This window comes from Ailuropoda melanoleuca, chromosome X (genome assembly GCF_002007445.2).
Source record: "Ailuropoda melanoleuca isolate Jingjing chromosome X, ASM200744v2, whole genome shotgun sequence".
In the NCBI taxonomy this organism is placed as follows: domain Eukaryota; kingdom Metazoa; phylum Chordata; class Mammalia; order Carnivora; family Ursidae; genus Ailuropoda; species Ailuropoda melanoleuca.
This window is the reverse complement of record NC_048238.1, coordinates 84,662,856-84,690,423: the sequence shown is the minus strand read 5'-3', so window position 1 is coordinate 84,690,423 and position 27,568 is coordinate 84,662,856. Positions and strand designations below refer to the sequence as shown.

General features: G+C 41.7%; 1 protein-coding gene and 1 long non-coding RNA gene across 6 annotated transcripts in view; one reads left to right on the top strand and one right to left on the bottom strand.

Annotated features, from left to right (window-relative positions):
- LOC105239019 overlaps positions 1–17,833 on the bottom strand; it is a 27,473-nt gene extending 9,640 nt beyond the window's left edge. The window contains exons 1-3 of one of the 5 annotated variants that reach the window (XR_004622314.1): positions 17,702–17,833; positions 13,162–13,249; positions 6,348–6,511 (exon numbers count right to left, since the gene is read on the bottom strand). This is a non-coding gene — a long non-coding RNA (uncharacterized LOC105239019). Of the gene's footprint in view, positions 1–6,347; positions 6,512–12,178; positions 12,316–12,338; positions 12,480–13,161; positions 13,250–17,458 lie in introns of those variants that run through there. The other 4 variants (XR_002143371.2, XR_004622313.1, XR_004622315.1 and 1 more) reach the window with 4 other exon arrangements.
- A 135-nt stretch (positions 17,834–17,968) lies between these two features.
- On the top strand, positions 17,969–22,863 carry C1GALT1C1 (C1GALT1 specific chaperone 1). The gene is made up of 3 exons (XM_019803101.2): positions 17,969–18,123; positions 20,175–21,178; positions 22,002–22,863. Exon 2 carries the CDS (start codon positions 20,180–20,182, stop codon positions 21,134–21,136), a length of 957 nt encoding a protein of 318 aa, XP_019658660.1. The 5' UTR covers positions 17,969–18,123; positions 20,175–20,179; the 3' UTR covers positions 21,137–21,178; positions 22,002–22,863.
- Positions 22,864–27,568: the final 4,705 nt, after the last annotated feature.

Sequence of the window (27,568 nt, the reverse complement as noted above, 5' to 3'; positions counted from 1 at the left end):
GTTAAGCGTCTGCCTTCGGCTCAGGGCGTGATCCCAGCGTTATGGGATCGAGCCCCACGTCAGGCTCCTCTGGGGAGCCTGCTTCTTCCTCTCCCACTCCCCCTGCTTGTGTTCCCTCTCTCGCTGGCTGTCTCTGTCACATAAATAAAAGAAAATCTTTAAAAAAAATTTTTTTTAAAAAGAAAAAAACCATGGAGTTATACCATATTTTCTCTGTGAATTATACTTTTTAATGTATTTTTCTCTGCCCCTTGACTATGAACTATGTGGCAGTAGGGGCCATGACTAAATTGCCTCTACTCCTAGAGCAGGGCATAGGGCCTAGCATAGCATAGGTGTTTAGAAAATGTTAGGATCTTGGGCACCTGGGTGGCTCAGTCGGTTAAGTGTCTGCCTTTGGCTCAAGTCATGATCCCAGGGTCCTGGGATGGAGTCCCATAATGGGCTCCCTGCTCAGCAGGGAGTCTGCTTATCCCTCCCTCCTCTGTCCCTCCCCCCTGCTCATGCACTCTCTCTTGTTCTCACTCTCTCAAATAAATAAAAAAAATCTTTAAAAAATAGAAAATGTTAGGACCTCTAGGGGAGGGTGGGCCCAAGGATACATGTTTTATAACAAACTCCATGGATTATAATAGGCAGTCAGGGTTAAGAACTACTATTTAGCTGGATAAACAAATATGTAAAGGAGAAGAAGGAAAGCTCATGATAAAAGAGAGCAGACTCAGGACAGCAAGGAGATGGGGGTGTGGGGCAGGGGTATTGATGTTCTATTATCTTTCTCCACCTTACAGAGTTTCCTGGGTCCAGATTAACCTCTAGACTGCATGGTAGGGAATCAGTGATTTCCAGCACTATGTTTGAGAAGTACTATTATTGAATCCCTCTGTCTGACTGGACCAAACAAGACAGCCTGCATCTGCTCTGTTAGGTTTTACCTATTTGAAAGGCTACTCCACACATCTTTGGAGACACCTTCAAGAGTTTAATGGAAAAAGCATTTGGTGATATGAATTACCTAGAGGTGCTTACTTGTTTAGATGGCATAATTATGTTTGGCAGAGCTTTGGAGAACAATGGCTCCTTAGATTACTGGATCACCTGGGAAATAGACTTAAACTGTCCCTTGACAAATGCCAGGCCTGCCGGACCTCAATAAAATATGCTGGATGCATAAAATCACAACAGGAGCTGGGCGGACTCTGGAAATATCACTGACTAGTCAGACCCCGACACTTTTTTTTTTAATTTTAAGATTTTATTTATTTATTTGACAGAGAAAGAGACAGCCAGTGAGAGAGGGAGCACAAGCAGGGGGAGTGGGAGAGGAAGAAGCAGGCTCCCAGCAGAGGAGCCTGATGCGGGGCTCTATCCCAGGACCCCAGGATCACTCCCCGAGCCGAAGGCAGATGCTTAACGACTGAGCCACCCAGGCGCCCCAGACCCCGACATTTTAAAACATGAAGGGGATGCAGCAGACACCACAGGAGCTGGCAGAAAAACTGTTCGAAGATTGCAGAACACCTCAGTGCATTAGCTCAGGGTGATCAGATCAGAATTGGAGCACAAGTGAGTTGAAGAGGGAGGGGAGGCAGGTCAAAATACCAGGGCCTGGCAGTCAGGAAGACTTGTGCTTGGGGGACAACTATGTTGCATATGAAAATAAAGCTGTCCTTGCTGGAGAGGGGGGGAGAAGCCCCCCAAAGAAAACAAAGCAGTTTTCCCCCAGGCAAACTGCTCTCAAGTGCACCCTTCCTCTTGCACTTTTGGAGACTGGCCAGCTGCCTGGCTCAGGGATCTGTTTTAGCATGTGTTGTCCTCCACCGCCATGTCCTTTTATAAACTGAAAGCAGTTTTGAAGACTGGAGATCTGTGCTATGTCATAAAGACACAGAGGTGAAGATAACCATTGCATTTGCCAAGTGAGGTCTGTCAGCTGGTGAGACTTGGGATCCAGTTTTAAAAATTGAGTTTGTAGCACAAAGTGGACAATGACAGACAACACCCTCAGGTACTTGGTGTCCTGGAAAGCAGAGCTTTGGAGCTGAAAGCAGGCCTGGGTTAATTGAGGAAAGGGCATCTCTTTTATGGTGGAGAGCTGAACTATTGGCTGAGTAGGGACAGTAGGGAGGAAGGAGTCAAGTACAGGCTCAGTCTCTGGGATTGAGAGGACACCTGCAAAATGCTTTCCCTAAGCTTGCTTCGAGTCAAGTAAGCTCTAACTTGAGAAGGCAAGCCTTGCCTCACATTTTTTTGCAGGCCCTCAAAATGCTTATTTCAGCCTCTGCCTGCACTACTGAGAGCTGCAGGCTAAAATCTCAAATGGATGGGGCGCCTGGGTGGCTCAGTCATTAAGCGTCTGCCTTCGGCTCAGGGCATGATCCCGGCGTTTTGGGATTGAGCCCCGCATCGGGCTCCTCCGCTGAGAGCCTGCTTCTTCCTCTCCCACTCCCCCTGCTTGTGTTCCCTCTCTCGCTGGCTCTCTCTCTCTGTCAAATAAATAAATAAAATCTTTAAAAAAAATAAAATAAATAAAATCTCAAATGGAATGTGGAAGTCCCAGCCTCACTTCTTCTCCAGGCTGAGAAGTGAGGGAAGAACTGGCACGGATCCAGTTATATGCCCTGGGGTCTACCTTTCTTGAAGAAAAAGTTACCATGGCAGTCCAGGTGCTGACAACTACATTTGACATCAACAAAATTAAGTTGAAAAAGGTAGTAGTGTTGCCAAAAAAGCAGGATTGGTGAAAGCAAAGAGCACAGCTGCTTTAGTGTCAATGCAATGGGCACTCAGTGGCAACTGTGAGTATGCCCCTAAAGAGGCCAGGACATTATCATTATTACTATAATTTGGGATGCTTACTACACATTTTCGTCCAAAAGAAGACAGTTTTAGAAAGTGAGGGGGGAATGTTCATAGCTGCATTGTCCACAATAGCCAAATCATGGAAGGAGCCGAGATGCCCTTCAACAGATGACTGGATTAAGAAGCTGTGGTCCATATATACAATGGAATATTACTCAGCTATCAGAAAGAACGAATTCTCAACATTTGCTGCAACATGGACGGCACTGGAGGAGATAATGCTAAGTGAAATAAGTCAAGCAGAGAAAGACAATTATCATATGATTTCTCTCATCTATGGAACATAAGAACTAGGATGATCGGTAGGGGAAGAAAGGGATAAAGAAAAGGGGGGTAATCAGAAGGGGGAATGAAACATGAGAGACTATGGACTATGAGAAACAAACTGAGGACTTCAGAGGGGAGGGGGGTGGGGGAATGGGATAGACTGGTGATGGGTAGTAAGGAGGGCACGTATTGCATGGTGCACTGGGTGTTATACACAAGTAATGAATCATGGAACTTTACATCGGAATCTGGGGATGTACTGTATGGTGATTAACATAATATAATAAAATAAAAAAAAATTAAAAAAAAAAAAAGAAAGTGAGNCATCGGAATCTGGGGATGTACTGTATGGTGATTAACATAATATAATAAAATAAAAAAAATTAAAAAAAAAAAAAGAAAGGGAGGGGGGAAAAGCCCTGAAGCCAGACAGACTCAGGGTTGGACCCTGGCTCTCCCACTATCTATGCTGGCTTGGGCAAGCCAGTGTCCTTATCTGTAACATGAAACACTCCCAACGTCCATCAATATTTAGTACACAGGCAGTGGCAGATCCAGCTTTTGTGGGGCCTGAAGCTTATACCATTTGGGTTAAGTTTTTTTTTTTAAGTGTAAAATTATACTTTACAATCTCAAACATCTATTTAGAATGATACAATAAATGACAAGAAACCACAAGTTTTAAAAACTGACAAAATGCACAAACATCACAAAATTTTTTAAAAACAGTATTTCTCCTTATATTAACTGGTATAACTCCTTGATACTTTTTCTATATTTTTTTGCCTGCATCTTTTGATCACCTCTTCATCTGATACCACTTTTGTACTCTATAATGTCTACAGAGAGAACAGGGAAACAATTTAGTTTTTCCCAAGAGTTCAGAAAAGTTTCTTTTGGTTTCCCAACCCATCACTGATTAACATCACATATATATTTTGGGTTGTTGTCAAATTTGGGAAAACCATTTCTTGTATATATAAGCTGTAAGATTTTAGGCTACGTCAAGTTTTTTATATAATGACTAATCTTAAATAAGCTTTAGATTTACTGCTTTAAAAGTGTTCCCTCAAGTCATTTCTACACTGGTACAGCCACCTATAACTTAACTATATGCAGAAGTGATAGGAAACCACATAAATATATCCCGCTAACCCCAAATAAATGTATCCGAAACTCAATTTCTCTTTGGTTGGATCCCCAAAAGAATAGCTCCAGTAAAGGGGCACCTGGGTGGCTCAGTTGGTTAAGCATCTGCCTTTAGCTCAGGTCATGATCTCCAGGTCCTAGGATCGAGCCCCGAGTGGGGCTCCCTGTTCAGCAGGGAGTCTGCTTCTCTCTCTCTCTCCCTCTGCCCCTCCTCCCTGCTCATTCTCTCTCTCTCAAATAAATAAATAAATAAAATTTTTTTAAAAAAGAATAGCTCCAGTAAAAACAGAACTCTCCATAGAAAGCAAACAAAGGCAGAGAATATAAAAAGAGCAAAAGCGTTTTTTGGGTTGGATGAAGACAGACAACACTCATTTTTAATACATCTTGTCTCTCCACGAGTAGATTTAAAGTTAATAAAAGTATTCCCCAGGGTGCCTGGGTGGCTCAGTCGTTAAGCGTCTGCCTTCGGCTCAGGTCATGATCCCAGGGTCCTGGGATCAAGCCCAGCACCGGGCTCCCTGCTCAGTGGGAAGCCTGCTTCTCCCTCTCCCACTCCCCCTGCTTGTGTTCCCTCTCTCACTGTGTCTCTCTCTGTCAAATAAATAAAATATTTAAATAAAATAAAATAAAATAAAATGAAAGTATTCCCCTCCCATATACGTTTAAAGTAGTCTAGCGTTGTGAATTCCATTGACAGAATTTGGAAAGCCACGCCCCAGAAGAATAAAGCCTCAGAGGAAACCTGCTGGAGCTAATCTATGGCAGGAAAGCCTTCCTGACCACTGAATTCTAAACCTGTTCTGTGGCAAAAGACTTCCTAAAGGAGGACAGAAAAGACAGAAATCCTAAAGGAAAAGATGGGACAGATTTAGCCATACTAAACTTAAAAACATCCGTGACGTTAAAGCAAACAAAATCAAACATTAAAAAAAATCCTAGGGGAAAAAAAAGTACTTGTTATTCATATTACAAAGGACTGATAGCCCCAATACAGAAATCAATTAAAAATGTTAAAGCATGAGGAATCCAACAGGAAAACTGGCAAAGAACATGAATAGGCCATTCACAGAGAAAGAAATACAAAAAGGCAAAAATTGAACCAACTGGCAAGGAGTTAGGGAAACGAAGGCCTCTCAACATGCTGTTGGGAATGTAAATTAGTTCACCTTTATACAGGGCTATTTGACAATATAAAAATAACACTAACATTTATAAGGAGTTGCTCTTTGCTAAGTACTCTGCCAAGTGCTTTGCACTGATTAAGTTATTCAATTCTCACTCAGCTTTATTGATATTCAAAGTGCATCATTTGTAATAATAAAAAAACTCAAGACTCCTCAGACACCCAACAATAGGGTTTGGTTAAATGGATCATGGAACCTCTATACAACAGGATTGAAATTATCTATATTTACTACATGAAAAGTTCTATAAAATATAGTTAAGTTTTTTTTAAAGGCTACAGAAGAGAATGTACGATATACTATTTCCATCGTATAAAAACTGCATGAATACCTATCTACATATGTGTATGTATATAGAAAAACCTTGGGGAGGGGCACCTGGGTGGCTCCATTGGTTACGCATCTGCCTTTGGCTCAGGTCAGGATCCCAAGGTCCTGGGATGGAGCCCCGCATGGGGCTCCCTGCTCAGCAGACAGCCTGCTTCTCCTTCTCCCTCTGCTGCTCCCCCTGCTTGTGTTCTCTCTCTCTCAAATAAACAAATAAAATCTTTTTAAAAAAACCTTGGGGATATATAGCAAAATGATAACAACAGTTGCTTCCAGGTGGTGGGATTTTAGATGATCTTGATTTTCTGCCTTATGGTTTTCCAGGAATGCCTACTGAATTTTTGCTATCACTACTCCTAGGCAGCAGGAGTAAGGTGGGTTTGATGGGCACACAACCTGTGGTGTCACACAGAGCTCCATGGTTACAGGAGCCCATGTTTTAGTACTCTACTGTCATGATTTTGAAATTCTGAATAATTCATGAATAAAGGGCCCCACATTTTCATTTTGCACTGGGTCCTGCAGATTCTGTAGCTGGTCCTGTCATGAGTATACCTTGCCTCTTCCGCTGTCATCCTGAAATGTGTTGTTCTGCAACCACCACCACTGTGAGAACTTGCTGTTTTCATTTTCCTTCCTTCACGCAGAAACGAAAACCTCTCAACGAGGAGGCTTTGGACTCATTTTCTCCACCGTCAGCAGGTTGATCAACCCTCTCCCTGGAAGAGGAAAGAAAGCCTCTGAGGACCGACTATTTTTCTTCCCTATTAGATTTTAGCTTTACACTCTCTCCCAGCCCCCGACAGGATGGATCACGGGTGTCCCTTACAGTATCTGCCTATACCTTCCAAAATGCCAATCCTGGCAGGGGAAAAACCTGTTCTCCTGAGTAACACAACCAATCCCAGCAACTACTCCAGCATCAAACAAATATGTGTACACTACCTATGTAATTTGTCTTTAGATCATTCAGTAATGAGCCCATGACCATGGCCATAAGATTTCCTTATAGTTTATTCTCATCAACTAAGCTTTTCTTTGTCAGAAACAGTTCCATACAATCTTCCACTTGGAGATTTCACTGTGCATTCCTCCCTTTGGATCTTTTGTAAAGATTTATTTTTTGAAAAACTACCTACCCCCCATCCGTAAGAAATCATGCTTTTGAAATGTCAAAATAATATCCTTAACTTCCTTTATCTTTACCTTTGTTTCCTATTTCTAAGGCAGTATCTACTCAGAGGAAAGAGGGTCACAGTCCTACAGTAACTCAATTCCCTTTAAAACAGTGGTTGTGACATCTTATCAAAAGTTTCATGAGGTCAATTTATATTACATGCACTAAATATTTTATCTGCATGCTATTTAATCCTTCAAATAAATCCAGTTAACTAGATAAGCATTATAGAAATCACATCTCCTCTAGGGAATTCTTTTGGTCCAAATATCTTCTACTAGCTTTTCTGACATGACAGTCAAAATTCCCAGTTCTTGAGTCACCTCTGTTGTCCCATACTTGCCACATAAACAAAAAACGTCTAATCTTGGATACTTTCAAATATATATAAGAGTAAAGAGAACAATGCAATTAAGTTCCAGGTATCCATTACTCAGCTTCAGCAATTACATTCTGCCAATCTCAATCATCACTTTTTAATTTTGTTTCTTGATTTAGAGGAAATTTTGAGCACTGGGTTCTCACTAGGAATACAGCCAAATTCATAGTCTCACTTGAAATAAAGCTGTCACCTCCGTAGAAGTTATCTAGTGAGAATTTAAAAGCATTCGCATTCCCAGATTTCCCATCTCTAACCAACCTGCTCCTCGACTCCCCCTCCCCCCACCAGAGCTGCAACCAGCATCAGTCCCAGCTAACGATCTAATCCTTTCTTCTTTCAACTACAGGAACATAGGACAGGGAGACTTTGAGAACACATTTGTTCAGCGTGCTGCAGAAGAGGCAAAACTGCCTTCTGACCCATGCATCCCAGGGCAATTCCATTTCACTTCTTTACCTTCTAGAGAGGTGAACATATAAAAGCATTAGAACAAAATTTATTTTTTAGATCTTTTGTTCGGAGATCTGTTTAGGTGCGCCTGAGTGGCTCAGGTGGTTGAACTTTTGACTCTTGGTTTCGGCTCAGGTCATGATCTCATGGGTCCTGAGATGGAGCCCCCTGTTGGGCTCCACGCTCAGCCAGGGAGTCTGCTTGAAGATTCTCTCCCTCCGTCCCTCCCCCACTCATGCACACANCCTGATGTGGGGCTCGATCCCATAACACCGGGATCACGCCCTGAGCTGAAGGCAGACGCTTAACCGCTGTGCCACCCAGGCGCCCCATCAGGTGGTTGAGCTTTTGACTCTTGGTTTCGGCTCAGGTCATGATCTCATGGGTCCTGAGATGGAGCCCCCTGTTGGGCTCCACGCTCAGCAGGGAGTCTGCTTGAAGATTCTCTCCCTNAGATAAAATTAAGAAGTATTGCCACCTTAACAATATTAAATATTCTGACCCATGAACTTGGGATTTAAAAAATCTATTTAGGGGGGCGCCTGGGTGGCACAGCGGTTAAGCGTCTGCCTTCGGCTCAGGGCGTGATCCCGGCGTTATGGGATCGAGCCCCACGTCAGGCTCCTCTGCTGTGAGCCTGCTTCTTCCTCTCCCACTCCCCATGCTTGTGTTCCCTCTCTCGCTGGCTGTCTATCTCTGTCAAATAAATAAATAAAATCTTTAAAAAAAAAAAAAAAAGATCTATTTAGGGGTGCCTGGGTGGCTCAGTTGGTTAAGCAACTGCCTTCAGCTCTGGTCATGATCCTGGAGTCCCAGGATTGAGACCCCCTTGGGCTCCCTGCTCAGCAGGGAGTCTGCTTCTGCCTCTGACCCTCCCCCCTCGTTCTCATTCTCTCTAATAAATAAAATCTTATAAAAAAATAAAAAAATTAAAAAGATCTGTTTAAAAACACGCTGCGTCTATGCACGAGAAAGTGGGTATTAAGCAAAGAAGGCAAGAAGAGCAAGGCTCAGAGGGAATAATATAGAGAATTAAGTTATAGGTCATGGGGAAGGAAGCAATAGTTCTGGGCTGCCTCTGACACTTGATCTCCTTTAATCTTCCCAATAACTTCAGGTATAATTGAATTCCCATTTTACATATGAGGAAACTGAGGAAACTCAAACCTCAGAAGTCCTGTGGCTTAAAGCACCCGTCTGTGGATGTTGGAGGAAGAATTCAATCTTATCTGAGTCCAAAGCTGTGCTCTTTCTACCTAAGCGGTAGGCCTGGGAGGACTGGGCACTCACATAGGACATTTGTCAGGGTCCCCAGGACAATCTCTTTTGAGGCCTCAGCCTGCAAACAAATGCCACTTTGTAATGAGACTTTCTCTCTTTCTCACCAGATGGTCCCCTAAATTAGTTGAAGCCTGTGGGCCTTAAATATAAAATAGGCGGATGCATCTTGATTATAATATGGCAGTTTGGTTTTAGTCGCAAGTGTTATGCTTAAAATGTAAGAATGTGATTGACTTATAGCATTTTCTTTTTAAAGGATAAAAGTTCCTTGTGCTTGATCAGCCCAGCCCCTGGATGCCTGGCTGCTGCTCTCTGTAACAGACAGAACTACACCCAGGCAGGGTACCAAAAGCAAGAGTACCATAGCCATCTTCCTAGGACAGGCCTGAACCACATGACCTTCACCCAATCCACACTGTTGATGTTGCCCCCCTGAGACCCAATGGAGGCAGTTTGCGCTCTTCCTCCCTTGGCCAAACTAGACAAGTTGTGTTTCCTCAAGACGCCCCCAGCTTGCTGCAAATTATCCACCCAGCTCCTTCTTTACCATCAGGATTTACCCGACCCTGCCTGGATATAGAAGCTGATCCCTCTGGACTGGACATCCGCCCTTTTCTTTCCCATTGAGCTGGGGGGGAAAGAGGCAGCTTTAAAATCTGCTTTTCTTTTACTCACACTTAGTATGCCTGTTTTGTCTGTATGTAAAGGCCCACTCACCTACAGCTAGGAAAAATCCTGCTCTTATATCTAACTTTGGAACTGAGAAATCAGTCTTTATTCAGACACACACGCTTCCTCCACAAAGCATGGCAGTTGGGGTGGAGTGGAGGCAGCAGTGAGGTTGCAGGATCCGGGAGGGTAGGGAGGAAGGCAATGCTGAAAGAAGAGAGACGAACAGTCTCCTCGGGGAAGGGAGATGTTATCATAGGGTAAAGCAGGCAGCAGTAAGGAAGATGAATTCACCATTCAGGAAAAAGGGAGAAGGGGCTAAGTACCAAACACTATGCTAGATGCTTTATGTATACCAAGGGAGGAGGGACCGGAAATGAGGAGAAATTTATGAATGCTATGACACTAATTCAGGCAAGAAGTAATGAAGAACTTAGTAGAATGGTAGCAGTTTGAATGGAAAGGAAAGAATCAACAGGATTCACTGTGAGGGGAGTTTCAGCCTAACTTACCAACGATTGGGTGCAGAGGTCAGGGAAGAGGAAACCAAGAGAGCTTTGGGTTTTCATAATAAGTGACTGGGAAGATAGGGGACATTAATAGGAAAATGACTGTCAGGAGATGGACATAAGCAAGATTGATCAATTTGATTTTGGACCTATCTAATCTTTAAAAAAATTTTTAAAGATTTTAGTTATTTGAGAGAGACAGAAAGAGAGAGAGTGGGAGGAGGGGCAAAGGGGAAGGGAGAGGGAAAAATTCTCAAACAGACTCTGAGCTGAGATCATGAGATGAGATGAAACCAAGAGTCAGACGTTCAACTGACTGAGCCACCCAGGCGCCGCTGAAATTTTTTATAATACAAATTTTCAGACAGAGAGAAAAATTGAGGAAATAGGGTATTGAAGTCCCATGTACCCATTTCCTAGCTCAACAATCATCACTTCATGGCCAATCTTGTTTCACCAATACCCTTACCTATCCCTCCTTTCCCCAACTGGATTATTTTGAAATAAATCCCAGATACATGATACCATCCAGTAAACACTTCAGTATGTATTTCTAAAAGATACTCTTAACATAGCCACATACAATTATCTTAACCAAAAAAAAATCAATCATCAAATACTTAATGTTATTGGTAAGTACTCAAGTTTCCTCAATGGTCTCCTTGTTTATTTATAGTTGATTGGTTAAAATCAGGACCCAGATAAACAGACCCATTGAATGTAAGATTCTGTCTAAAACTGCCAAGTCGACATATCAAGCAGGCAACTGAAATTTCAGGTCCAAAACTCAACGAAGAGGTAGAAGCCAGGAATACAGATTAAGAAATCATCTTCTCGGAGGGGAGGATGAAGCTATTTGAATAAATGAAGCCACTGAGTACATACCATAGAAGGAGAATATAGCGATAAAAATGGCCCAAGGATAGAACCTTGGGGAACAACTATATTCGGGAAGAGAAGAAAGAGCCCCTGGGATGGGGATGTGAGTAGTTTGAGAAAGAAGTGAAAAGCTGAAAAAGAAAATAAGATAGTGGTGTCACTGGAGCCAAGAAATGAAAGCACTGCACAGAGGGAGGACCAAACAATTTTGCTCACTTAATGTTTTCCATCAAAAGAGTCTTGGGCTGGGGCACCTGGGTGGCTCAGATGGTTAAGCTTCTGCCTTCCGCTCAGGTCATGATCCCAGGGTCCTGGGATCCAGTACCGCATCGGGCTCCCTGCTCAGCGGGAAGTCTGCTTCTCCCTCTCACTCTGCCCCTTCCCCCTGCTTGTGCTCTCTGGCTCTGTCTCTCTGTCAAATAAATAAATAAAATCTTTTAAAAAAAAGAGTCTTGAGCTAAGACTCAGTCCCTGCTCTATTGTGTGACTTTCTAGCTGTGTTACACATTAAGCAAATCATATCTGTAAACCTAACATTCTTCAGATGTAAAAAACGGGTAAGGCCAGTCCTTCCAATTAAACGGCTGTGTAAGGATCAAATGAGAACGGATCCATGTGAAGAAGACCGTTTTTAACTGCAGAGTATTAGACAAATATGAGAAGCTATTCACTCAATAAATATTTATCATTTTTATTAATGTGAAAATATAACTTAACTGTTGAATGGAGGGTTAAGTTTCTAATATTAAAAAATGCTGAATTTTAAAGGCCATAATTCTTCAAGAATCTCATACTAGCTAGCTCTTATGAACATCTACTGTCTGCTGGGCACTGTTCCTCCACATAGGGTCACCTGGATGGCTCACTCAGTTAAGCGTCTGCCTTCAGCTCAGGTCATGATCTCAGGGTCCTGGGATCGAGCCCCACGTCAGGCTCCCTGCTCAGCAGGGAGTCTGTTTCTCCCTCTGCCTCTGCCCCTTGCCCCCACCCCCGCTCATGTTCATTCTCTTTCTCAAACAAATAAAATCTTTCCACATACCTTAACTCATTTGATCCCCTCAAAATTGTATGAGATAGGTACAATTATGAGCCTTTTTTTACAGATGAGGAAGCTGAAGCTGAGAGGAGTGAACTAATTTGCCCCAGGTCACACAGCTAGGAAACAGGCGAGCCAAGTCTCTCCTATGCCCGAACCTGACCTCTTAATCACTACACCGAAGTTCCTCTTAAAAATATGTCTTGAGGGGCGCCTGGGTGGCGCAGTCCTTAAGCATCTGCCTTCGGCTCAGGGCGTGATCCTGGTGTTCTGGGATCGAGCCCCACATTAGGCTCCTCCGCTAGGAGCCTGCTTCTTCCTCTCCCACTCCTCCTGCTTGTGTTCCCTCTCTCACTGGTTGTCTCTGTCAAATAAATAAATAAAATCTTTAAAAAAATAATGTCTTGAGGGGCTCTTGGGTGGCTCAGTTTGCTAAGCGTCCGACCCTTGATTTCGGCTCAGGTCATGATCTGACTGCTGTGAGATCGAGCCCTGTGTCAGGCTCCGCACTCAGCAGGAGTCTGCTTGGGATTCTCTCCCTCTCCCTGTGCCCCTCCCCCCACTTGCACCCCCCCCTTAAGTGTCTGCTTCAGCTCAGGTCATGATCCCAGGGTCCTAGGATCGAGTCCCACATCAGGCTCCTTGCTCAATGGGGAGCCTGCTGCTCCCTCTGCCTGCTGCTCCCCCTGCTTGTACACTTTCTCTCTCTGACAAATAAATAAATATAATCTTTAAAAAAAATTAGTTCTTTAAAAAAATATATACCTTAGGGGCGCCTGGGTGGCACAGTTGTTGAGCATCTGCCTTCAGCTCAGGGCGTGATCCCCGCGTTATGGGATCAAGCCCCACGTCAGGCTCCTCCAGTATGAGCCTGCTTCTTCCTCTCCCACTCCCCCTGCTTGTGTTCCCTCTCTCGCTGGCTATCTCTATCTCTGTCAAATAAATAAATAAAATCTTTTAAAATAAATAAATAAAAAAATATATACCTTGAGGGGCACCTGGCTGGCTCAGTCCACGGAACATGCAACTCCTGATCTCAGGGTCCTGAGTTCAAGCCCCACACTGGGCTTAGAGCTTAAAAAATTAAAAATAAAAAAACAGTGGAAAAAATATGCCTTGGAAAATTAGAAGATCACCATATTATAACCTTAATGAATTAGAGACCTAGGCTCTGAGCATCAATGCAGCTATCATCACAGAGACAACCAGACACTATGGCTCCTGAAGGAAGCACACACCCACCCACCATCTATGAAGTTAATTTTGCCCCCCACCACACCCCAAACGGAACCTGAATCAAACACTGCTTTTAGATTAGGGTTACAGTTGCTAGACAAAATTCAGGAAACCCAATTAAAGTTGCATTTCAGATAAACAACAAATAATTTTCTTAGTGTAAGCATGTCCTATGCAATATTTAATACATCCCATGCATTATATTTGGGACATACTTTAAAAAGTATTCATTATTCATCTGAAATTCAATTTTAACTGGGTACCCTGTATTTTTATTTGCTAAATCTAGCAATCCTACTTTATTGTTTTTTAAAGATTTTATTTACCTATTTGAGAGAGAGAGAGAGAGAGAGAGAACACAAGCAGGGGGGAGAGACAGAGGGAGAGGGAGCAGCAGACTCCCCGCTGAGCAGGGAGCCCAATGCAGGGCTCGATCCCAGGACCCCAGAGATCATGACCCCAGCCGAAGGAAGACACTCAACTGACTGAGCAACCCAGGTGTCCTGGAGATCCTACTTTAGATTTAACTACCCATTTATAAGAAACACAAAGGACTGAGAAACATACTAATTTTGACACTCTCTAGATGTTTGATTATATTAAGATGATTAATTTTTTAGTTGTCTAGTTGTACTGTGGGGGTTTTTAAAAGAAGCTCTTATCTTTTATAGATACACATTGAAATGTTTGTGGATGAAATTATATGATGTCCTGAAGGTCCTTCACAATAATTTGGAAGGGAGAGAAGTGGATGGGATGTAGATGTAACAAGACTGGCTGTGAACTCATGATGTTGAAGCTTCCTTAAAAGTACATGTGATTTCATTATACTCTTTTGTTTCTGTGTGTGTTTAAAATTTCCCATAATAAAAAAGTTTTTAAAAGAAACAATACCTAGCACAGTAACTGACATACTGTAAATACTTAATATGTATCTGTTGGCAGGCAATTTTTTTTTTTAAAGAAAGCTCTCAGATGGCCATCAAATGGAAAAACATTCTGGGAATGAGATTACAAGCATGAATATGCCTGAAAACACAAATGAGATTCATTTAGGGACCAAACTATACTCAAATGGAAACAATAATGAATTTGCCCAGACAAGGGAATTTGTTTATTGAAAATGAACAGTTGTGAAAGTCTGGGCAGAAGAGGTACATACATTACAGGTACTTAATTTGGGTAAACACATAAGACATTCTTAACCCTCCAAAAAGATGTTATGCGGAAAACAATCCACCTTAGGTTTTTTTCAATATTAACTTCTCCAGTGAACTGTTGTGGAAAGCCACATTAATTTGCCTTTGGAAAGATTTTGAAAATTTGAGAGCTCACATGTAAGTAAATCGCCATTTACTAGAAATTATGACTTCTCATGCTGAATAATGCATGCACTTGACAGGAGGTCTTTATCAAAAATGCAGTATTGTTAGTTTTAAATGCAGTATTGCCTTAAATGCTGGGTACATGAGGACAACCAAATTCAAAAGCAATCTCCTGCACAAGGTGCCAGCTAGTGTGTTTAGTGAAGTGTTCAGTGTAGGTATGTGAAATAAGCTGTTTATTTATGCTTAATATCCCACTATATGGATACATTATAATTAATTCAACCATTTCTCTTACTGATGGATGTTTCCCACCTTTTTTATTATAGACAACCATGCATTTACCCTTCTACATTTAGCCTTATATTCTGGTGCTTTAATTTCTGGGAGACAGATTATAAGAAATGGGCTGGCTGGGCCAAGAGTATAAATATTCTTAATTTTTAATATACACTAATTGCATGTATTTTTATATTAGGGCTACAACGTGGAATGGTGTTCTAAAAATGCAATCACCTAGGGGCGCCTGGGTAGCACAGTTGGTTAAGCATCTGATTCTTGGTTTCTGCTCAGGTCATGATCTCAGGGTCCTGAGATTAAGTCCCGTGTTGGGCTTCATGCTCAGCGTCTGCTTGAAATCCTCTTCTCCCTGGGCCCCTCCCCGCCACATGCTGGCTCGTGCTCTCTCTCTCTCTCAAATAAATAAATAAATCTATCTTTACTTAAATAAATAGGTAATTGCATTTTTAAAATTATTTAACTATAAGTCAATCATCTTACTAACTTCACTACAAACGCTAAGTATATTTCAGCTCTGCTTTAAGTAGAGAACTGGGTTCTCCGACAACCTCCCATTAACAGTGCCTTTGGTGTTAGAAATCCCATGGTTTATTCTGTTTCAGAGCAGCCTGTATCAGTACTTCCACTTCGGTATACCTTCCTGTATCAGGAAGTGGTATTTTAAATTGTCACCTTGTCAGTCTCTGAATTCTGAGTGCCATTTCAATCTGTCCTTTCTTGATCCTTTTTTTGCAAGGAGACTGGTTCTCTGCACTCTTTAAAAAGGTATTTGTTTAGGAGCACCTGGATGGCTCAGTGGTTAAACATCTGCCTTCCGCTTGGGTCATGACCCTGGGGTCCTGGGATCGAGCCCCGAGTGGAGTCCCACAACGAGCCCCCCGTGGAGCTCCCAGCTCAGAGGAGAGAGCCTGCTTGTCCCTCTCCCTCTGCTGCTCCCCCTGCTTGTGCTCTCTCTCTCTGTCAAATAAATAAATAAAATCATTTAAAATAATAAAATAAAAAGGTATCTTTTAAAGATTTATTTATTTTAGAGAGAGTACAGTGGGGAGGGGTAGAGGGAGAAGGAGAAAATCTCCCGCAGAGTCCCCACTGAGCACGGAGCCCGAGGAGAACTCGATCTCACGACCCTGAAATCATGCCCTCAGCGGAAACCAAAAGTCCAATATTCAACCGACTGAGCTACCCAGGGGCCCCTGAAAAGGTATTTTTATTAGTAACTTTTCCTCTTTTACTTTTTGTCCCTCTAATCTTAAAGATCCCTTTATTGACTGTTCTTCAAATTCAAAAGTAACAAATGCTTTTTAGAACTGGTGGAACAATGCCATACGAGGATGTATAAAGACAAAGCTCATCACCTCCACCTCCACCTCTTGAGATAATCGATATTAACAGCCTGCTGAGTCTTCCACAACTTTCCCTGCTCATACAAACAGACCACATACATAAAATTTTCTTTACACCAAAGTATAATCATACTATACACATTGTTCTGCAACTTGTTTCACTCAACTATATATGTACATATATACATACATATATGTTTTTATATGTGACAGTGACAATATCCAGTATTTAACAAAATGTAGTGGAGATACTCCACAGTCTTAAGTTCCTTTCCAGTTCTAAAATTTGTTTTTGTATTCCTTCAGAGAACATACTACCATTATAATTATTTGTAATGAATTGTTCAATGTCTTCCTTCTCTGCTAGACTGAGAACTCCATGAAGGCAGGGGGGCCAATTTTGTTCACCCCTCTATCTTCAGAATTTAGGATAGTGCTGCCAGGATGGTAATTGCCTAAAATCTATTTGTTCATTGTTTCAGTGCTTCCTGAAACCTTCAGTCTACTAAAACTGGGTCACTGTCAATACTCAAAACATTTACCGTTAGGAACTCAGTCCCCAAGAAAGTCACCACTCAATGTTATTTGGATGGAACCTAGTGACAGTACATTTTAAATACTTGGAGAAATTTGTGTTTTTTAGCAAAAAAACCACAAAAAACAAAAAACCTCGCTACCACAAAAAACCACGAATTTTAAAAGATCACGTGTTTAACAGAGTTCTGCACTTGTAATTAGGAAACCTAGATTCTAGTCCCACTTCCACCATTAATTACCGCGCGACCTTTAAGAAGTTCCTTTCCGTTCTGGTCCTGGGGTCCTCACCTGTAGCTCTAACATTCATTAATACCACAAATACGTACTGTCTACTGCGTGCCGGCACTAGGCTAGGTGCTAGTGATACAGGGACAAATAATAATAACAGCCAACATTTAATGAATGCTTATTCTGTGCTTGGTCTTTTACTAATGGAGTCCTATGCACTCTCATTTATCTCCTATGAGCACTACCATGATATTTCTGTACTTTACAAGGAGGGAACTGAGGCATAGGGAGGTGAAGTAACTTTCCCAGCATACCAAAGGACGCGGTGAAGACAGGATTGGATTCCAGTCAGTAGGGCTTCAGATTCCATTCCAATAACCATAGAAAATCCTTGCCCTCATAATTTGAGGAATATACAGTGGCTTGCATTTTGGTCCCAACCCAGGAATACTGGGTGGCGCACCTTTCTCATCGATATGAGAGTGCAAAGATGCAGGAGTACATTAGAGGAACCACTGAGAAACCTGACACAAGCGCTGCAAGTACTAACGCTCTACCTCGCTCTCGCGGTTTCCACGCCGAGAAGGTGAAGAGGTGGGAGGTGTCAGCGGGTCGTACGTACGCACGCCTCTGGGGCGTCCCATTGGGTACAGGGAAGCGTGCGGGTCACGCCGGCAAGACGCGATCCTCTGAACTCAGCAGGAGGCGGGGAATAAGAGAGCACTGCGTGCGTACGGGCGCTTCCGACGTCAGCACGGGCCGGCGGCACCGTCTGGCCGCTGGTTCGTTTGCCCCGCCCCGCTGCGGGCGCGGTGGCGGCGTTCACTTCCTGGCCCTCCCCGCCTTTAGTGAAACCAACGAGAGGACACCCCCTGCATCTAGAGCAGCCCGACCAGGAGCGTAACCGGGTGGTGCGCGAATGTGAGAGGAAAGCTGTGCGCGGCTGCGCTTTCCCGCCCCTGAGCCGTTCTAGACGCGGGTGAGTGCTGGGGCGTCGGCCCGCACCCTGAGCGGACCCTGGAGCGGACCGACCCCGCCCCTCTCCTGGGGGAAAGCCTGGGATCTGGCCCAGTCCCAGCATGCTCCACGCCGGGTGCCCGGGCAGGTGCAGTGGGAGTAGTGGGGGAGAGTTGAGAGTCTCCTGCGTGGAGGCGCTGCCTTGGCCTCTCAATGGGGTTTTGAGGTGACCACGTCCTCGCTCTCATTTTCGTTCTCCATTTCGTCCTCCTCCCTATTCTATACTCCAGCCAGCCACCTTCACCTTCTAAAAGGATGCCGTCGCAAAAACCACTCTGGTGGGTTTTGCCTCATTTGTGCCCGTGTGCAGTTTTAAGTTTCCCTCTCCTCCGCACCAAATATCCTGTCGTGTACATCTCCAGTGTTACATTTTTTTGCCCCCCTGATGGAAAAAAATCTACTCCTTAATTTATGCATATGATCCATGAGTAGAATCCCCATCAGGAAGAATTCTGACATGTTCTCAAGCTGAGACACTTGTGAATTATCCTATATGGGCCAGAAGTAAAGTCCTATATAAATTACTTTTAGAGTGCATCTAATAATTCTGATATTAAACAGAGCTTGTTTTCTATCAGTTCTCTTTTCCTTCATAGAGCTGTTTATTGACCAAGTTCTGTGAGTGACACGGGAAAACCATCCTGCCTCTTTGCCCACCCCCACCCACACTCAGGAATTATTCTGCCAAGCTATTCCACACCTTGGCCTTCTGATGGAAGTCAAAGTCCATTTCCTGTAGAAGAAAACCAAGGGGTGGTTTCCTTTTAGCAGTATGATAAGATGGGTGCAAAATGTCAATTATGGTTAACAAATCCCACGTATTTTTTTCATTCGTAGGAAAACAAGGTTGTTAGGTAACTCATCTATTAAATTTTCAACAAAATGAGTAGAAGCACTCTACAGATCATTATTCTGTAATAGAAAAAGCATTGCACTGATATCAGGAGATCTGATTTCTGGTTCATGTCTACCACTGACTGTGTGACTTTGGGTCAGTTCCTTAACTTCTGTGGACCCTCTCTTTCCCTATCTGTAAAATGAGAGAAATGGTATTAGGTAGCTTCTAAGGCTTCTTTCAACTTTAAGAGGCAAAGGAAAAATCTAAGTAGCTCAGTAGAACATTCCTTGTGGAGAGAGGAGATTAGGAAATCTCAACAGTTGTATTTAAGGTGGGCTTTTCTTTTAATTTCTAATTGAAATCAAAGTGTAGACTTTTCCCTTTGTACTTCCCCAAAGAATAAAAAAAATGCCTTTGGAGGAAGTTAAAATGTTCATTAATGGTTCATCAGATATGCCTATATTGAGTCGGTTCTCATCCAAATAATTTAACTATTTTCATTATGGGCTTTTATTACATTAGTTGATTGAGATACTGTATTGGAAACCATTTAGCCTTAGGAGTGAAAGAGTAGTAATAACATGTGTGATATCAGTCTCAAGAAATTTGCTATAAATATACTCAAACACCTAAGGACAGCAGCCATCAGTTAAATAAAGCACTAGGTTGAGAACAGAAATGCCACCACAGATACCATTGGTGATTCACTAATTGTAGGTGGTTTTATCTGTTCAATTTAAGGTTTTGATGTAAAGTCCGTTTATAGCTACGGAAGTGTTTAATATAATGCAAGCTTGTGAAATGAAATTGCTTCAGAGAGAATAATGGACTGACAACCTCTGTAACATTGGTTTCTAGGGTTAATGTTTTGATTTAGTACTTAGTTAATTAAATCCCCAAGGATGAAGTGCAAAAATGGCCTCCCAGAAAATTCTAGTGCGTGGAGGTGTTGTTGTAAAGTTCCAGTTTTTACAGAACAGTGATGAGATACCATTGGGAGCTAAGATTCTTAGACCTCTTGGTATTGGTACTCTATGCAACTAACTTGATTTCAAACTTGGGGACTTTTTTTTAATGTTAAGAGCAAAATGTAAGTATATAAGGTATACCAAATCAAATCTCTAGACAAGTCCTTTTCTATTCAGTATCTTAAGGATCTTTTTCTTCTTTTATAGGAAACATGCTTTCTGAAAGCAGTTCATTTTTGAAGGGTGTGATGCTCGGAAGCGTTTTCTGTGCCTTGATCACTATGCTAGGACACGTTAGGATTGGTCATGGAAATAGGATGCACCAGCATGAGCATCATCACCTACAAGCGCCTAATAAAGAAGATATCTTGAAAATTTCAGAGGATGAATGCATGGAGCTCAGTAAGAGCTTTCGGGTATACTGCATCATCCTTGTAAAACCCAAAGATGTGAGTCTTTGGGCTGCAGTGAGGGAGACTTGGACCAAACACTGTGACAAAGCAGAGTTCTTCAGTTCTGAAAATGTTAAAGTGTTTGAGTCAATTAACATGGAAACAGATGACATATGGCTAATGATGAGAAAAGCTTACAAATATGCCTTTGATAAATACAGAGACCAATACAACTGGTTCTTCCTTGCACGCCCCACTACGTTTGCTATTATTGAAAACTTAAAGTATTTTTTGTTAAAGAAGGATCCATCACAACCTTTCTATCTAGGCCACACTATAAAATCTGGAGACCTTGAATATGTGAGTATAGAAGGAGGCATCGTCTTAAGTATAGAATCGATGAAAAGACTTAACAGCCTCCTCGGTATCCCTGAAAAGTGTCCTGAACAGGGAGGGATGATTTGGAAGATATCTGAAGATAAGCAGCTAGCAGTCTGCCTGAAATACGCTGGAGTGTTTGCAGAAAACGCAGAAGATTCTGAAGGAAAAGATGTATTTAATACCAAATCCATTGGGCTTTTTATTAAAGAGGCAATGACTAATCACCCCAACCTTGTGGTAGAAGGATGCTGTTCAGATATGGCTGTTACTTTTAATGGACTGACTCCTAATCAGATGCATGTGATGATGTATGGGGTATACCGTCTTAGGGCATTTGGACATATTTTCCACGATGCATTGGTTTTCTTACCTCCGAATGGTTCTGACAATGACTGAGAAGTGAAAGAAGAGCATGTATACGAGCACCGTATAGGAGAGGTATTGTCACTATTTGTAGTTAACAACTACATATCCAACACAACAGTATGTTTTTCTTTTATAGTTTGGTGGCACTGGTTTAGTTGCACATTAAAGTTTAGTGGTACATTTTTAAATAGGGTGGGTTTTTTTTTCCCTTAAAACGTGAAAATTTCAAACATGTTGGAAAGAAATGTTTTAAGAATGATAATTTTGAAAATAAGATATATTTATAAATATATTTATGTGATAAATCCTAAATTATGAATCTGTGGCACATATTTTTGTTGATCAGTTAAAAAATTTCATGTCTTGGGGCACCTGGGTGGCACAGCGGTTAAGCGTCTGCCTTTGGCTCAGGGCGTGATCCCGGCATTATGGGATCGAGCCCCACATCAGGCTCTTCCGCTACGAGCCTGCTTCTTCCTCTCCATTCCCCCTGCTTGTGTTCCCTCTCTCGCTGGCTGTCTCTATCTCTGTCAAATAAATAAAATCCTTAAAAAAAAATTTCTTTTCTTTTTAGCTTTCTAAGCTATGCAAATAAAATGTCTAGTTGTGAGTTTGTGATCAAAGTAAAACTTTCAGCTATGTGTTTCCATTACTTGTTAATGCTGGTGTATATTCTAATTCTAAGCCTCTGCAAGTGCCCGTGGATTTGCTTTCTCAAAATACACAACCAGGCAGCAAAGGAAATGTTCCGAACCAATGTTAAAGTGAAAGTTGAATTCTGTCCCTGAGAGAAAAAGTGAAAATTACCTATGAAGGTTAATTATTTTCCCAGGAGCTAATTTAGTGGCATTCCTCAGCAAACACAAGTTGTGTAACTCTCTACTTCTCTGTGCAGACACTGAAATTGGAGTGGTCACTATGAAGAAGCTATGTCAGTTGAGATTTCTTTACTTCTGCTGGGCAAATGAGATCTGTGGACGTCTTCTTTCAAGAACTTGTTTTGATAGTCCGCGGTTTCATTTACCAGAGTGCAGTCTGGTCTTTGTTTACCTATTCAAATAATGAGATTTTCCCCGTATTCATAGTTGTATCATATCCAACGGTTTTGGGTGTGGAGGCCTTAACCTCACCGTTCACCTTGGATTACCATACCATTTGCCTTATTTCAGTGGCTACCCAGAAGCTTTATCCAGGGGTGAATACAATAGCTCTCGTGCTTATAAATGTGAAATGCTTGCTGCTGATTTGTCCTATAATTGGGCCCGCACATGCTATATTAAGTGAGATCCATAAGTACCCCCATAGGGTGTGAGACCATGACATTTTAGAGATCAATATTTCCTGTAACTGGCCTCATGATAGTTAATGGTCTCCCATAGCTTTTGCAAACCAGAAAGAGAATTTCCTCAAGAGGGCCTCGGGCTTCAAATTATTGATCATCAGTGCATAAAGCGCTTTTTAAAAATTTATCTGATTTTCCTTATTGGGGCTTTTGGTTAAAATGAAGCATTATTCATTTTAAAAAATAATAAGACCTTTTTATCAAGCACTCTAATATGTGGTCTCAGATGCAATTAATACAGATCAAGTCATGTTCAGTGTAAGTACAATGATAAGCAGCATCTCCCTGAATGTGACACCCAATTTATAAGTGTCACCTTGCCCCAACAACAATGTATTTTAAAGAATTATGCATTTATCACTTTCAATTACATTAATGTATCGGTATAATTGTAATAAATATATCAGAGAATGCATTCCATTGTTTCATTTCCTGGTGGGTGCTAAGGTAACAATTGCTTTTTAAACCAAACTGATGCTCTTCAAGGGTGCCTGGCTGGCTCAGTTGGTAGAGCATGTAACTCTTGATCTTGGAGTTGTGAGTTTGAGCCCCACATTGGGTGTAGAGATTACATAAAATTTTTTTTAATTTTTTTTTTTTTATTTATTTGACAGAGATAGAGACAGCCAGCGAGAGAGGGAACACAAGCAGGGGGAGTGGGAGAGGGAAGAAGCAGGCTCATAGCGGAAGAGCCTGATGTGGGTCGATCCCATAACGCTGGGATCACGCCCTGAGCCGAAGGCAGACGCTTAACCGCTGTGCCACCCAGGCGCCCCACATAAAATTTTTTTGAGCCCCACATTGGGTGTAGAGATTACATAAAATTTTTTTAAGGGGCAGCCGGGTGGCTCAGTCAGTTAAGCATCTGCTTCAGCTTAGGTCGTGATCTCAGGGTCCTGGGATCTAGCCCTCTGTCGGGCTTCCTGCTCAGCAGGGAGTCTGCTTGTCTCTCTCCCTCTACCCCTCTCCCACCCCGCTTGTGCTCGCTCTCTGTCAAATAAATAAAATCTTTAAAAATTTTTTTAATAAACCAAATTGATGCTCTTGATTGTATTTTTATACACAAGTATTCCTTTATAAAATGTTGTCTTAATATGCTGTCTCTTTGAATTTATTTGTACCCAGTCTTGTAGATAAAATCTGATTCAATAATACAGAAAATAGTACTACTGGGCTCATGGTTACAGATATGATCACTGTGCATTCAAAAGCCAAAAACTTAACCCTAACCTCACTCTGTTACTGGGGAAAGAATTGTGAAGAGTGGAGGTTAATGGAAATTAATCATCTTGTGAATACATTTTACAAATGGCTAGTGACTACCACATTGGACAACACAGGTCTAACCAGTTCCAGAAGTGTGAGATCCTGGACAAGATGGAAAGAGAAAATTTAGGGGCGCCTGGGTGGCTCAGTCAGTTAAGCAGCTGCCTTTGGCTCAGATCATGATCTCAGGGTCCTGAGATCAAGCCCCACGTCAGGCTCCTTGCTCAGGGGGAATCTGCTTCTCCCTCTCCCTCTGCCTCCCCTCCAGTTTGTGCTCTTTCACTCAAATAAAATCTTTTTTTTTAAAAAAAAGAAAATTTAAAGTTTCTTCTAAAAGTTGTATTTATTTTTCTGGGTATCTTGAATGGCGTGGAAACTGCAACCTGACTTTTCACAGGCCCTAGGCCATCTCCTTCTGTGAATTTAATCACTAGATCTTACTTCTCAAAATTAAAACATTGGGTTTGGAGGAAAACATAGATTAGACCCCTTGACTTTTAAATGTAGCTAAAAGGTTGCTTGTGTATCCAATCTGATTTATAATGCCCAGATTATTCTGTAATGCATTTAAACCCATCTACTGAGCTTTCTTAAAGCAGGGCACACCTATATTAGGAAAGTTACTGAAAGCACAGGGTCTAGTGATGATGTACCACTAATTCCTCCTTCATTTGTTAAGCATATCGTGTTCCTTTTCGAGCCAGCTGACAAGGAATGATGAATTCAAAGAAGGTCTGAGTGGTTGTGTGAAGAGCATTGTTTGTAGAAGTTTAGCTTTTTTTGGCATACAAAGAAATTCAGAAATGTTTGCCAACCCCCCTACAAAGGAGTCCCCCAAAATTTCATTAAAAAATAATAATTCTAGTATCATCGAGAATAAAATATTTAAAGGATAATGGGAAAATTACTTGTTTGAAAAGTATGAAATGATGGTATATATCTGGGGTCTCTACCATAATTAAAAAAAAAGAAATCCACCTCTGGGGCTCCCGGCTGGCTCAGCTGGAGGAGCGTGAGACTTGATCTTGGGGTCGTGAGTTCGAGCCCCACATTGGGTGTGGAGATTACTTAAATACATTTTAAAAAAAAGATAGATCCAACCTTACTCATATGGCACCTGTATACTAAAATATTCCTTGTATAATTTGATTATCTATGAGCTCAACACTAGGCCTGGTATTTTGTGGAAAGCAAAAGGAGCCCAAACTCACATAATTTATACAGGGAGTCAGACAATCACTTCATGTAAGCTCTGCATGAGCAATAAAACAAGCTATAGTTTATTATTAGAATATGCTGGTCCTTTTGCCTTTAAAGTCCTCAATTTGATAAATGCTACGTATTTTAACCCACATAATTCTCATTTCCTTGGTTGTTTTCACTGATTCCATACAAGAACGGCCACATTTGATTACGCTATTGCTTTGGCAATTTGGCAAAAGCCTTAACAGGAAGAGCAGGACCTAAAAATAAGACTCAGATTTTCACTGGATGCATGGGTGGATGAGAGTGATGGAATAAGGATGTCCTTAATGGAATGGGGTTGCATTTTTTTAAAAATGGAATGCTTTGATCTAGTGAGTGACTAAGAGACATCCACATAGGTACTCGAAGTGTTGAATAAACGGGGATGTTCTAATAGTCAAAACACCAGCCCCATATGATCTGAGGGGAAAAGGGAAAGCCTGGTCCTAGCTTGATGGAAGAGTGAATACTGGCACTGCGAATCTTCTTTTCCGTATTTACCACTCTAAGGTACTCACCACTAGAGGGAAGATCCAGGGACTACTGCCCATTCTCCACTCCAGTGCCATCCCATAGAAATAGGTGAGCCTCATGTGTTATTTTAAATTTTCTAGGAGCCATCTTAAAAAAGTAAAGACACAGATGTAATTACTTTAAGTATTTTATTTTACCCAGTATATCCAAAGTATTGTCAGTTCAACATGTAATCAGCAGAAAAAAATGTGACAGTTTACATTACTTTTTTTATTTACGTCTTTGAAATCCAGTATGTGTTTTAGAGTTACAGCACAGGTCTAACCAATTCCAGAAGTGTAAGATGCTACCCCCCACCCCAAGGCTAATATGTGAAATGGGAGAAAACCTGAAGTTCCTTCTGAAAGTCCTATTTATTATTCTGGTTGTCTTGAATGCTATGTAAATTGCAACCTGACTTTTAGCAGGCCCCAGGCTATCTCCTCGCATGAGTTTCATCACTGGACCTTCCTTCTGAAAATTAAATCACTGGATCGTCTTTCTGAAAATTCAGTCACTGGATCTGGAGCAGTACAGAGATTAGACCCCTCAGCTTTTCTCCTTAGATTATAACTGAACCAAACTGCTCCTGTTATTAATTTTAATATTCACTACTCCTTTCCCCCATTTATCTTTTGGATATATTGATAGTCACAAAGCAGTGGCCAGCCCTGCCCTTGCACATTATATCCTGTAATCTCCCCCACTTATCTAACCCTCCCCCCTTAAATCCTTTTCTAAATGGCGTATCAGCCAAGGCTTCTAAATGTCATAACCTTTAAATGGTCACAAGTCACCTGGCTTGAAGACTAATAGAAAAGTTCAGACCTCTGGACTGAGTCCAATTTCAAAAGATTCTCTCCATGTACCCCACTGATGAAGAGGGAAATGAAAACATTCCCCCAGAAGCACAAATACGACCCTGTGCAAGCAGCCCATTCTTACCACATTCAAATCCTACTCCTATTTTCCCACTGTGGAACAGAGGCCTGGCCAACTTAGACTCCTGTCCAATAACCCATAAATAAAGATGGTGATACGACTGTGGGCTGAGGTTATTTTTTGAAGTATGAAGGGGATACTTTCTGCAAAACAGGGTTTGCAGTCAGGCAGACCTAGGTTCAAATCCCAATTCTGCCATTTATGAGTTAGGTATCTTCAGGAAAGTTACATAACCCCTCAGGTGCCTTAGTTTCCTCATTTGCAAAATGAGAATTAAAATTTTCCTCATGGAATCATACTAAAGATGAAGCAAGATACTGGAAGCAGAGCTTGTGCATACAGTAGGAGCTCAGGGAATGTCATTTCCCTTTCCTTCTCAGCCACATGAACAAGTTTAACTAACACTTTACACAGCTAAAAACGTATCAATCCTTTTTATTAAATACCTAGATGGTAAAATATTAAAATGTTGATGTGAATAACAGCTGGTATTGAATATTCAAATTCATAAGGGAACTCCTTAAGATTTAAGATAACATCTGTACATTTACTCTGTGCCATGCAATAAAACAGCTCTTCCTCAAACAGCTTTTTTATAAAGTAAATATTTCCTTAGGAGAAGTTCAGAAGTTGCTTTTAAGAACATTAACTTGGAGCAAGTTCCCCTTTCACAGCAAATTAGACATTATTGAGCCCAAACTGCCCAAATCGGTATGGTTTCTATCTCCTCACACTTTAATCAAGACGTTTCTCTTTACACAGGCAAAAACCACCGCTTAACTGAGCCTCCTGCATCCCCAGTAAAGGTATCTGGGCACTTGGTAGTTCTGAGAGAACTGGGTTTGACAACACCCAGAAACTCATGAGGCCATGTGCCTTCTCTCAGACTTCCACGTTTGGGAGCAAGAAAGGGGAACTACTTTGTAGACTTCTTTCAAAATATTTTACAACATATAAAATTTGTACCTTGTAAATCACAATATAAAATAAGTACAGTATGTGTCCAAGTTTTTACTAGACTTTAGCCCCTACTATTTTTAAAACAGAAGAAAGCACTGCCAGTGAAAAGTATTTTCTAGTCCTGCACTTTTTGAAAACATTTAGGAGACATATTAACTTGATGGGCTAGAGATAGCAGTTATCCCACTAAATGA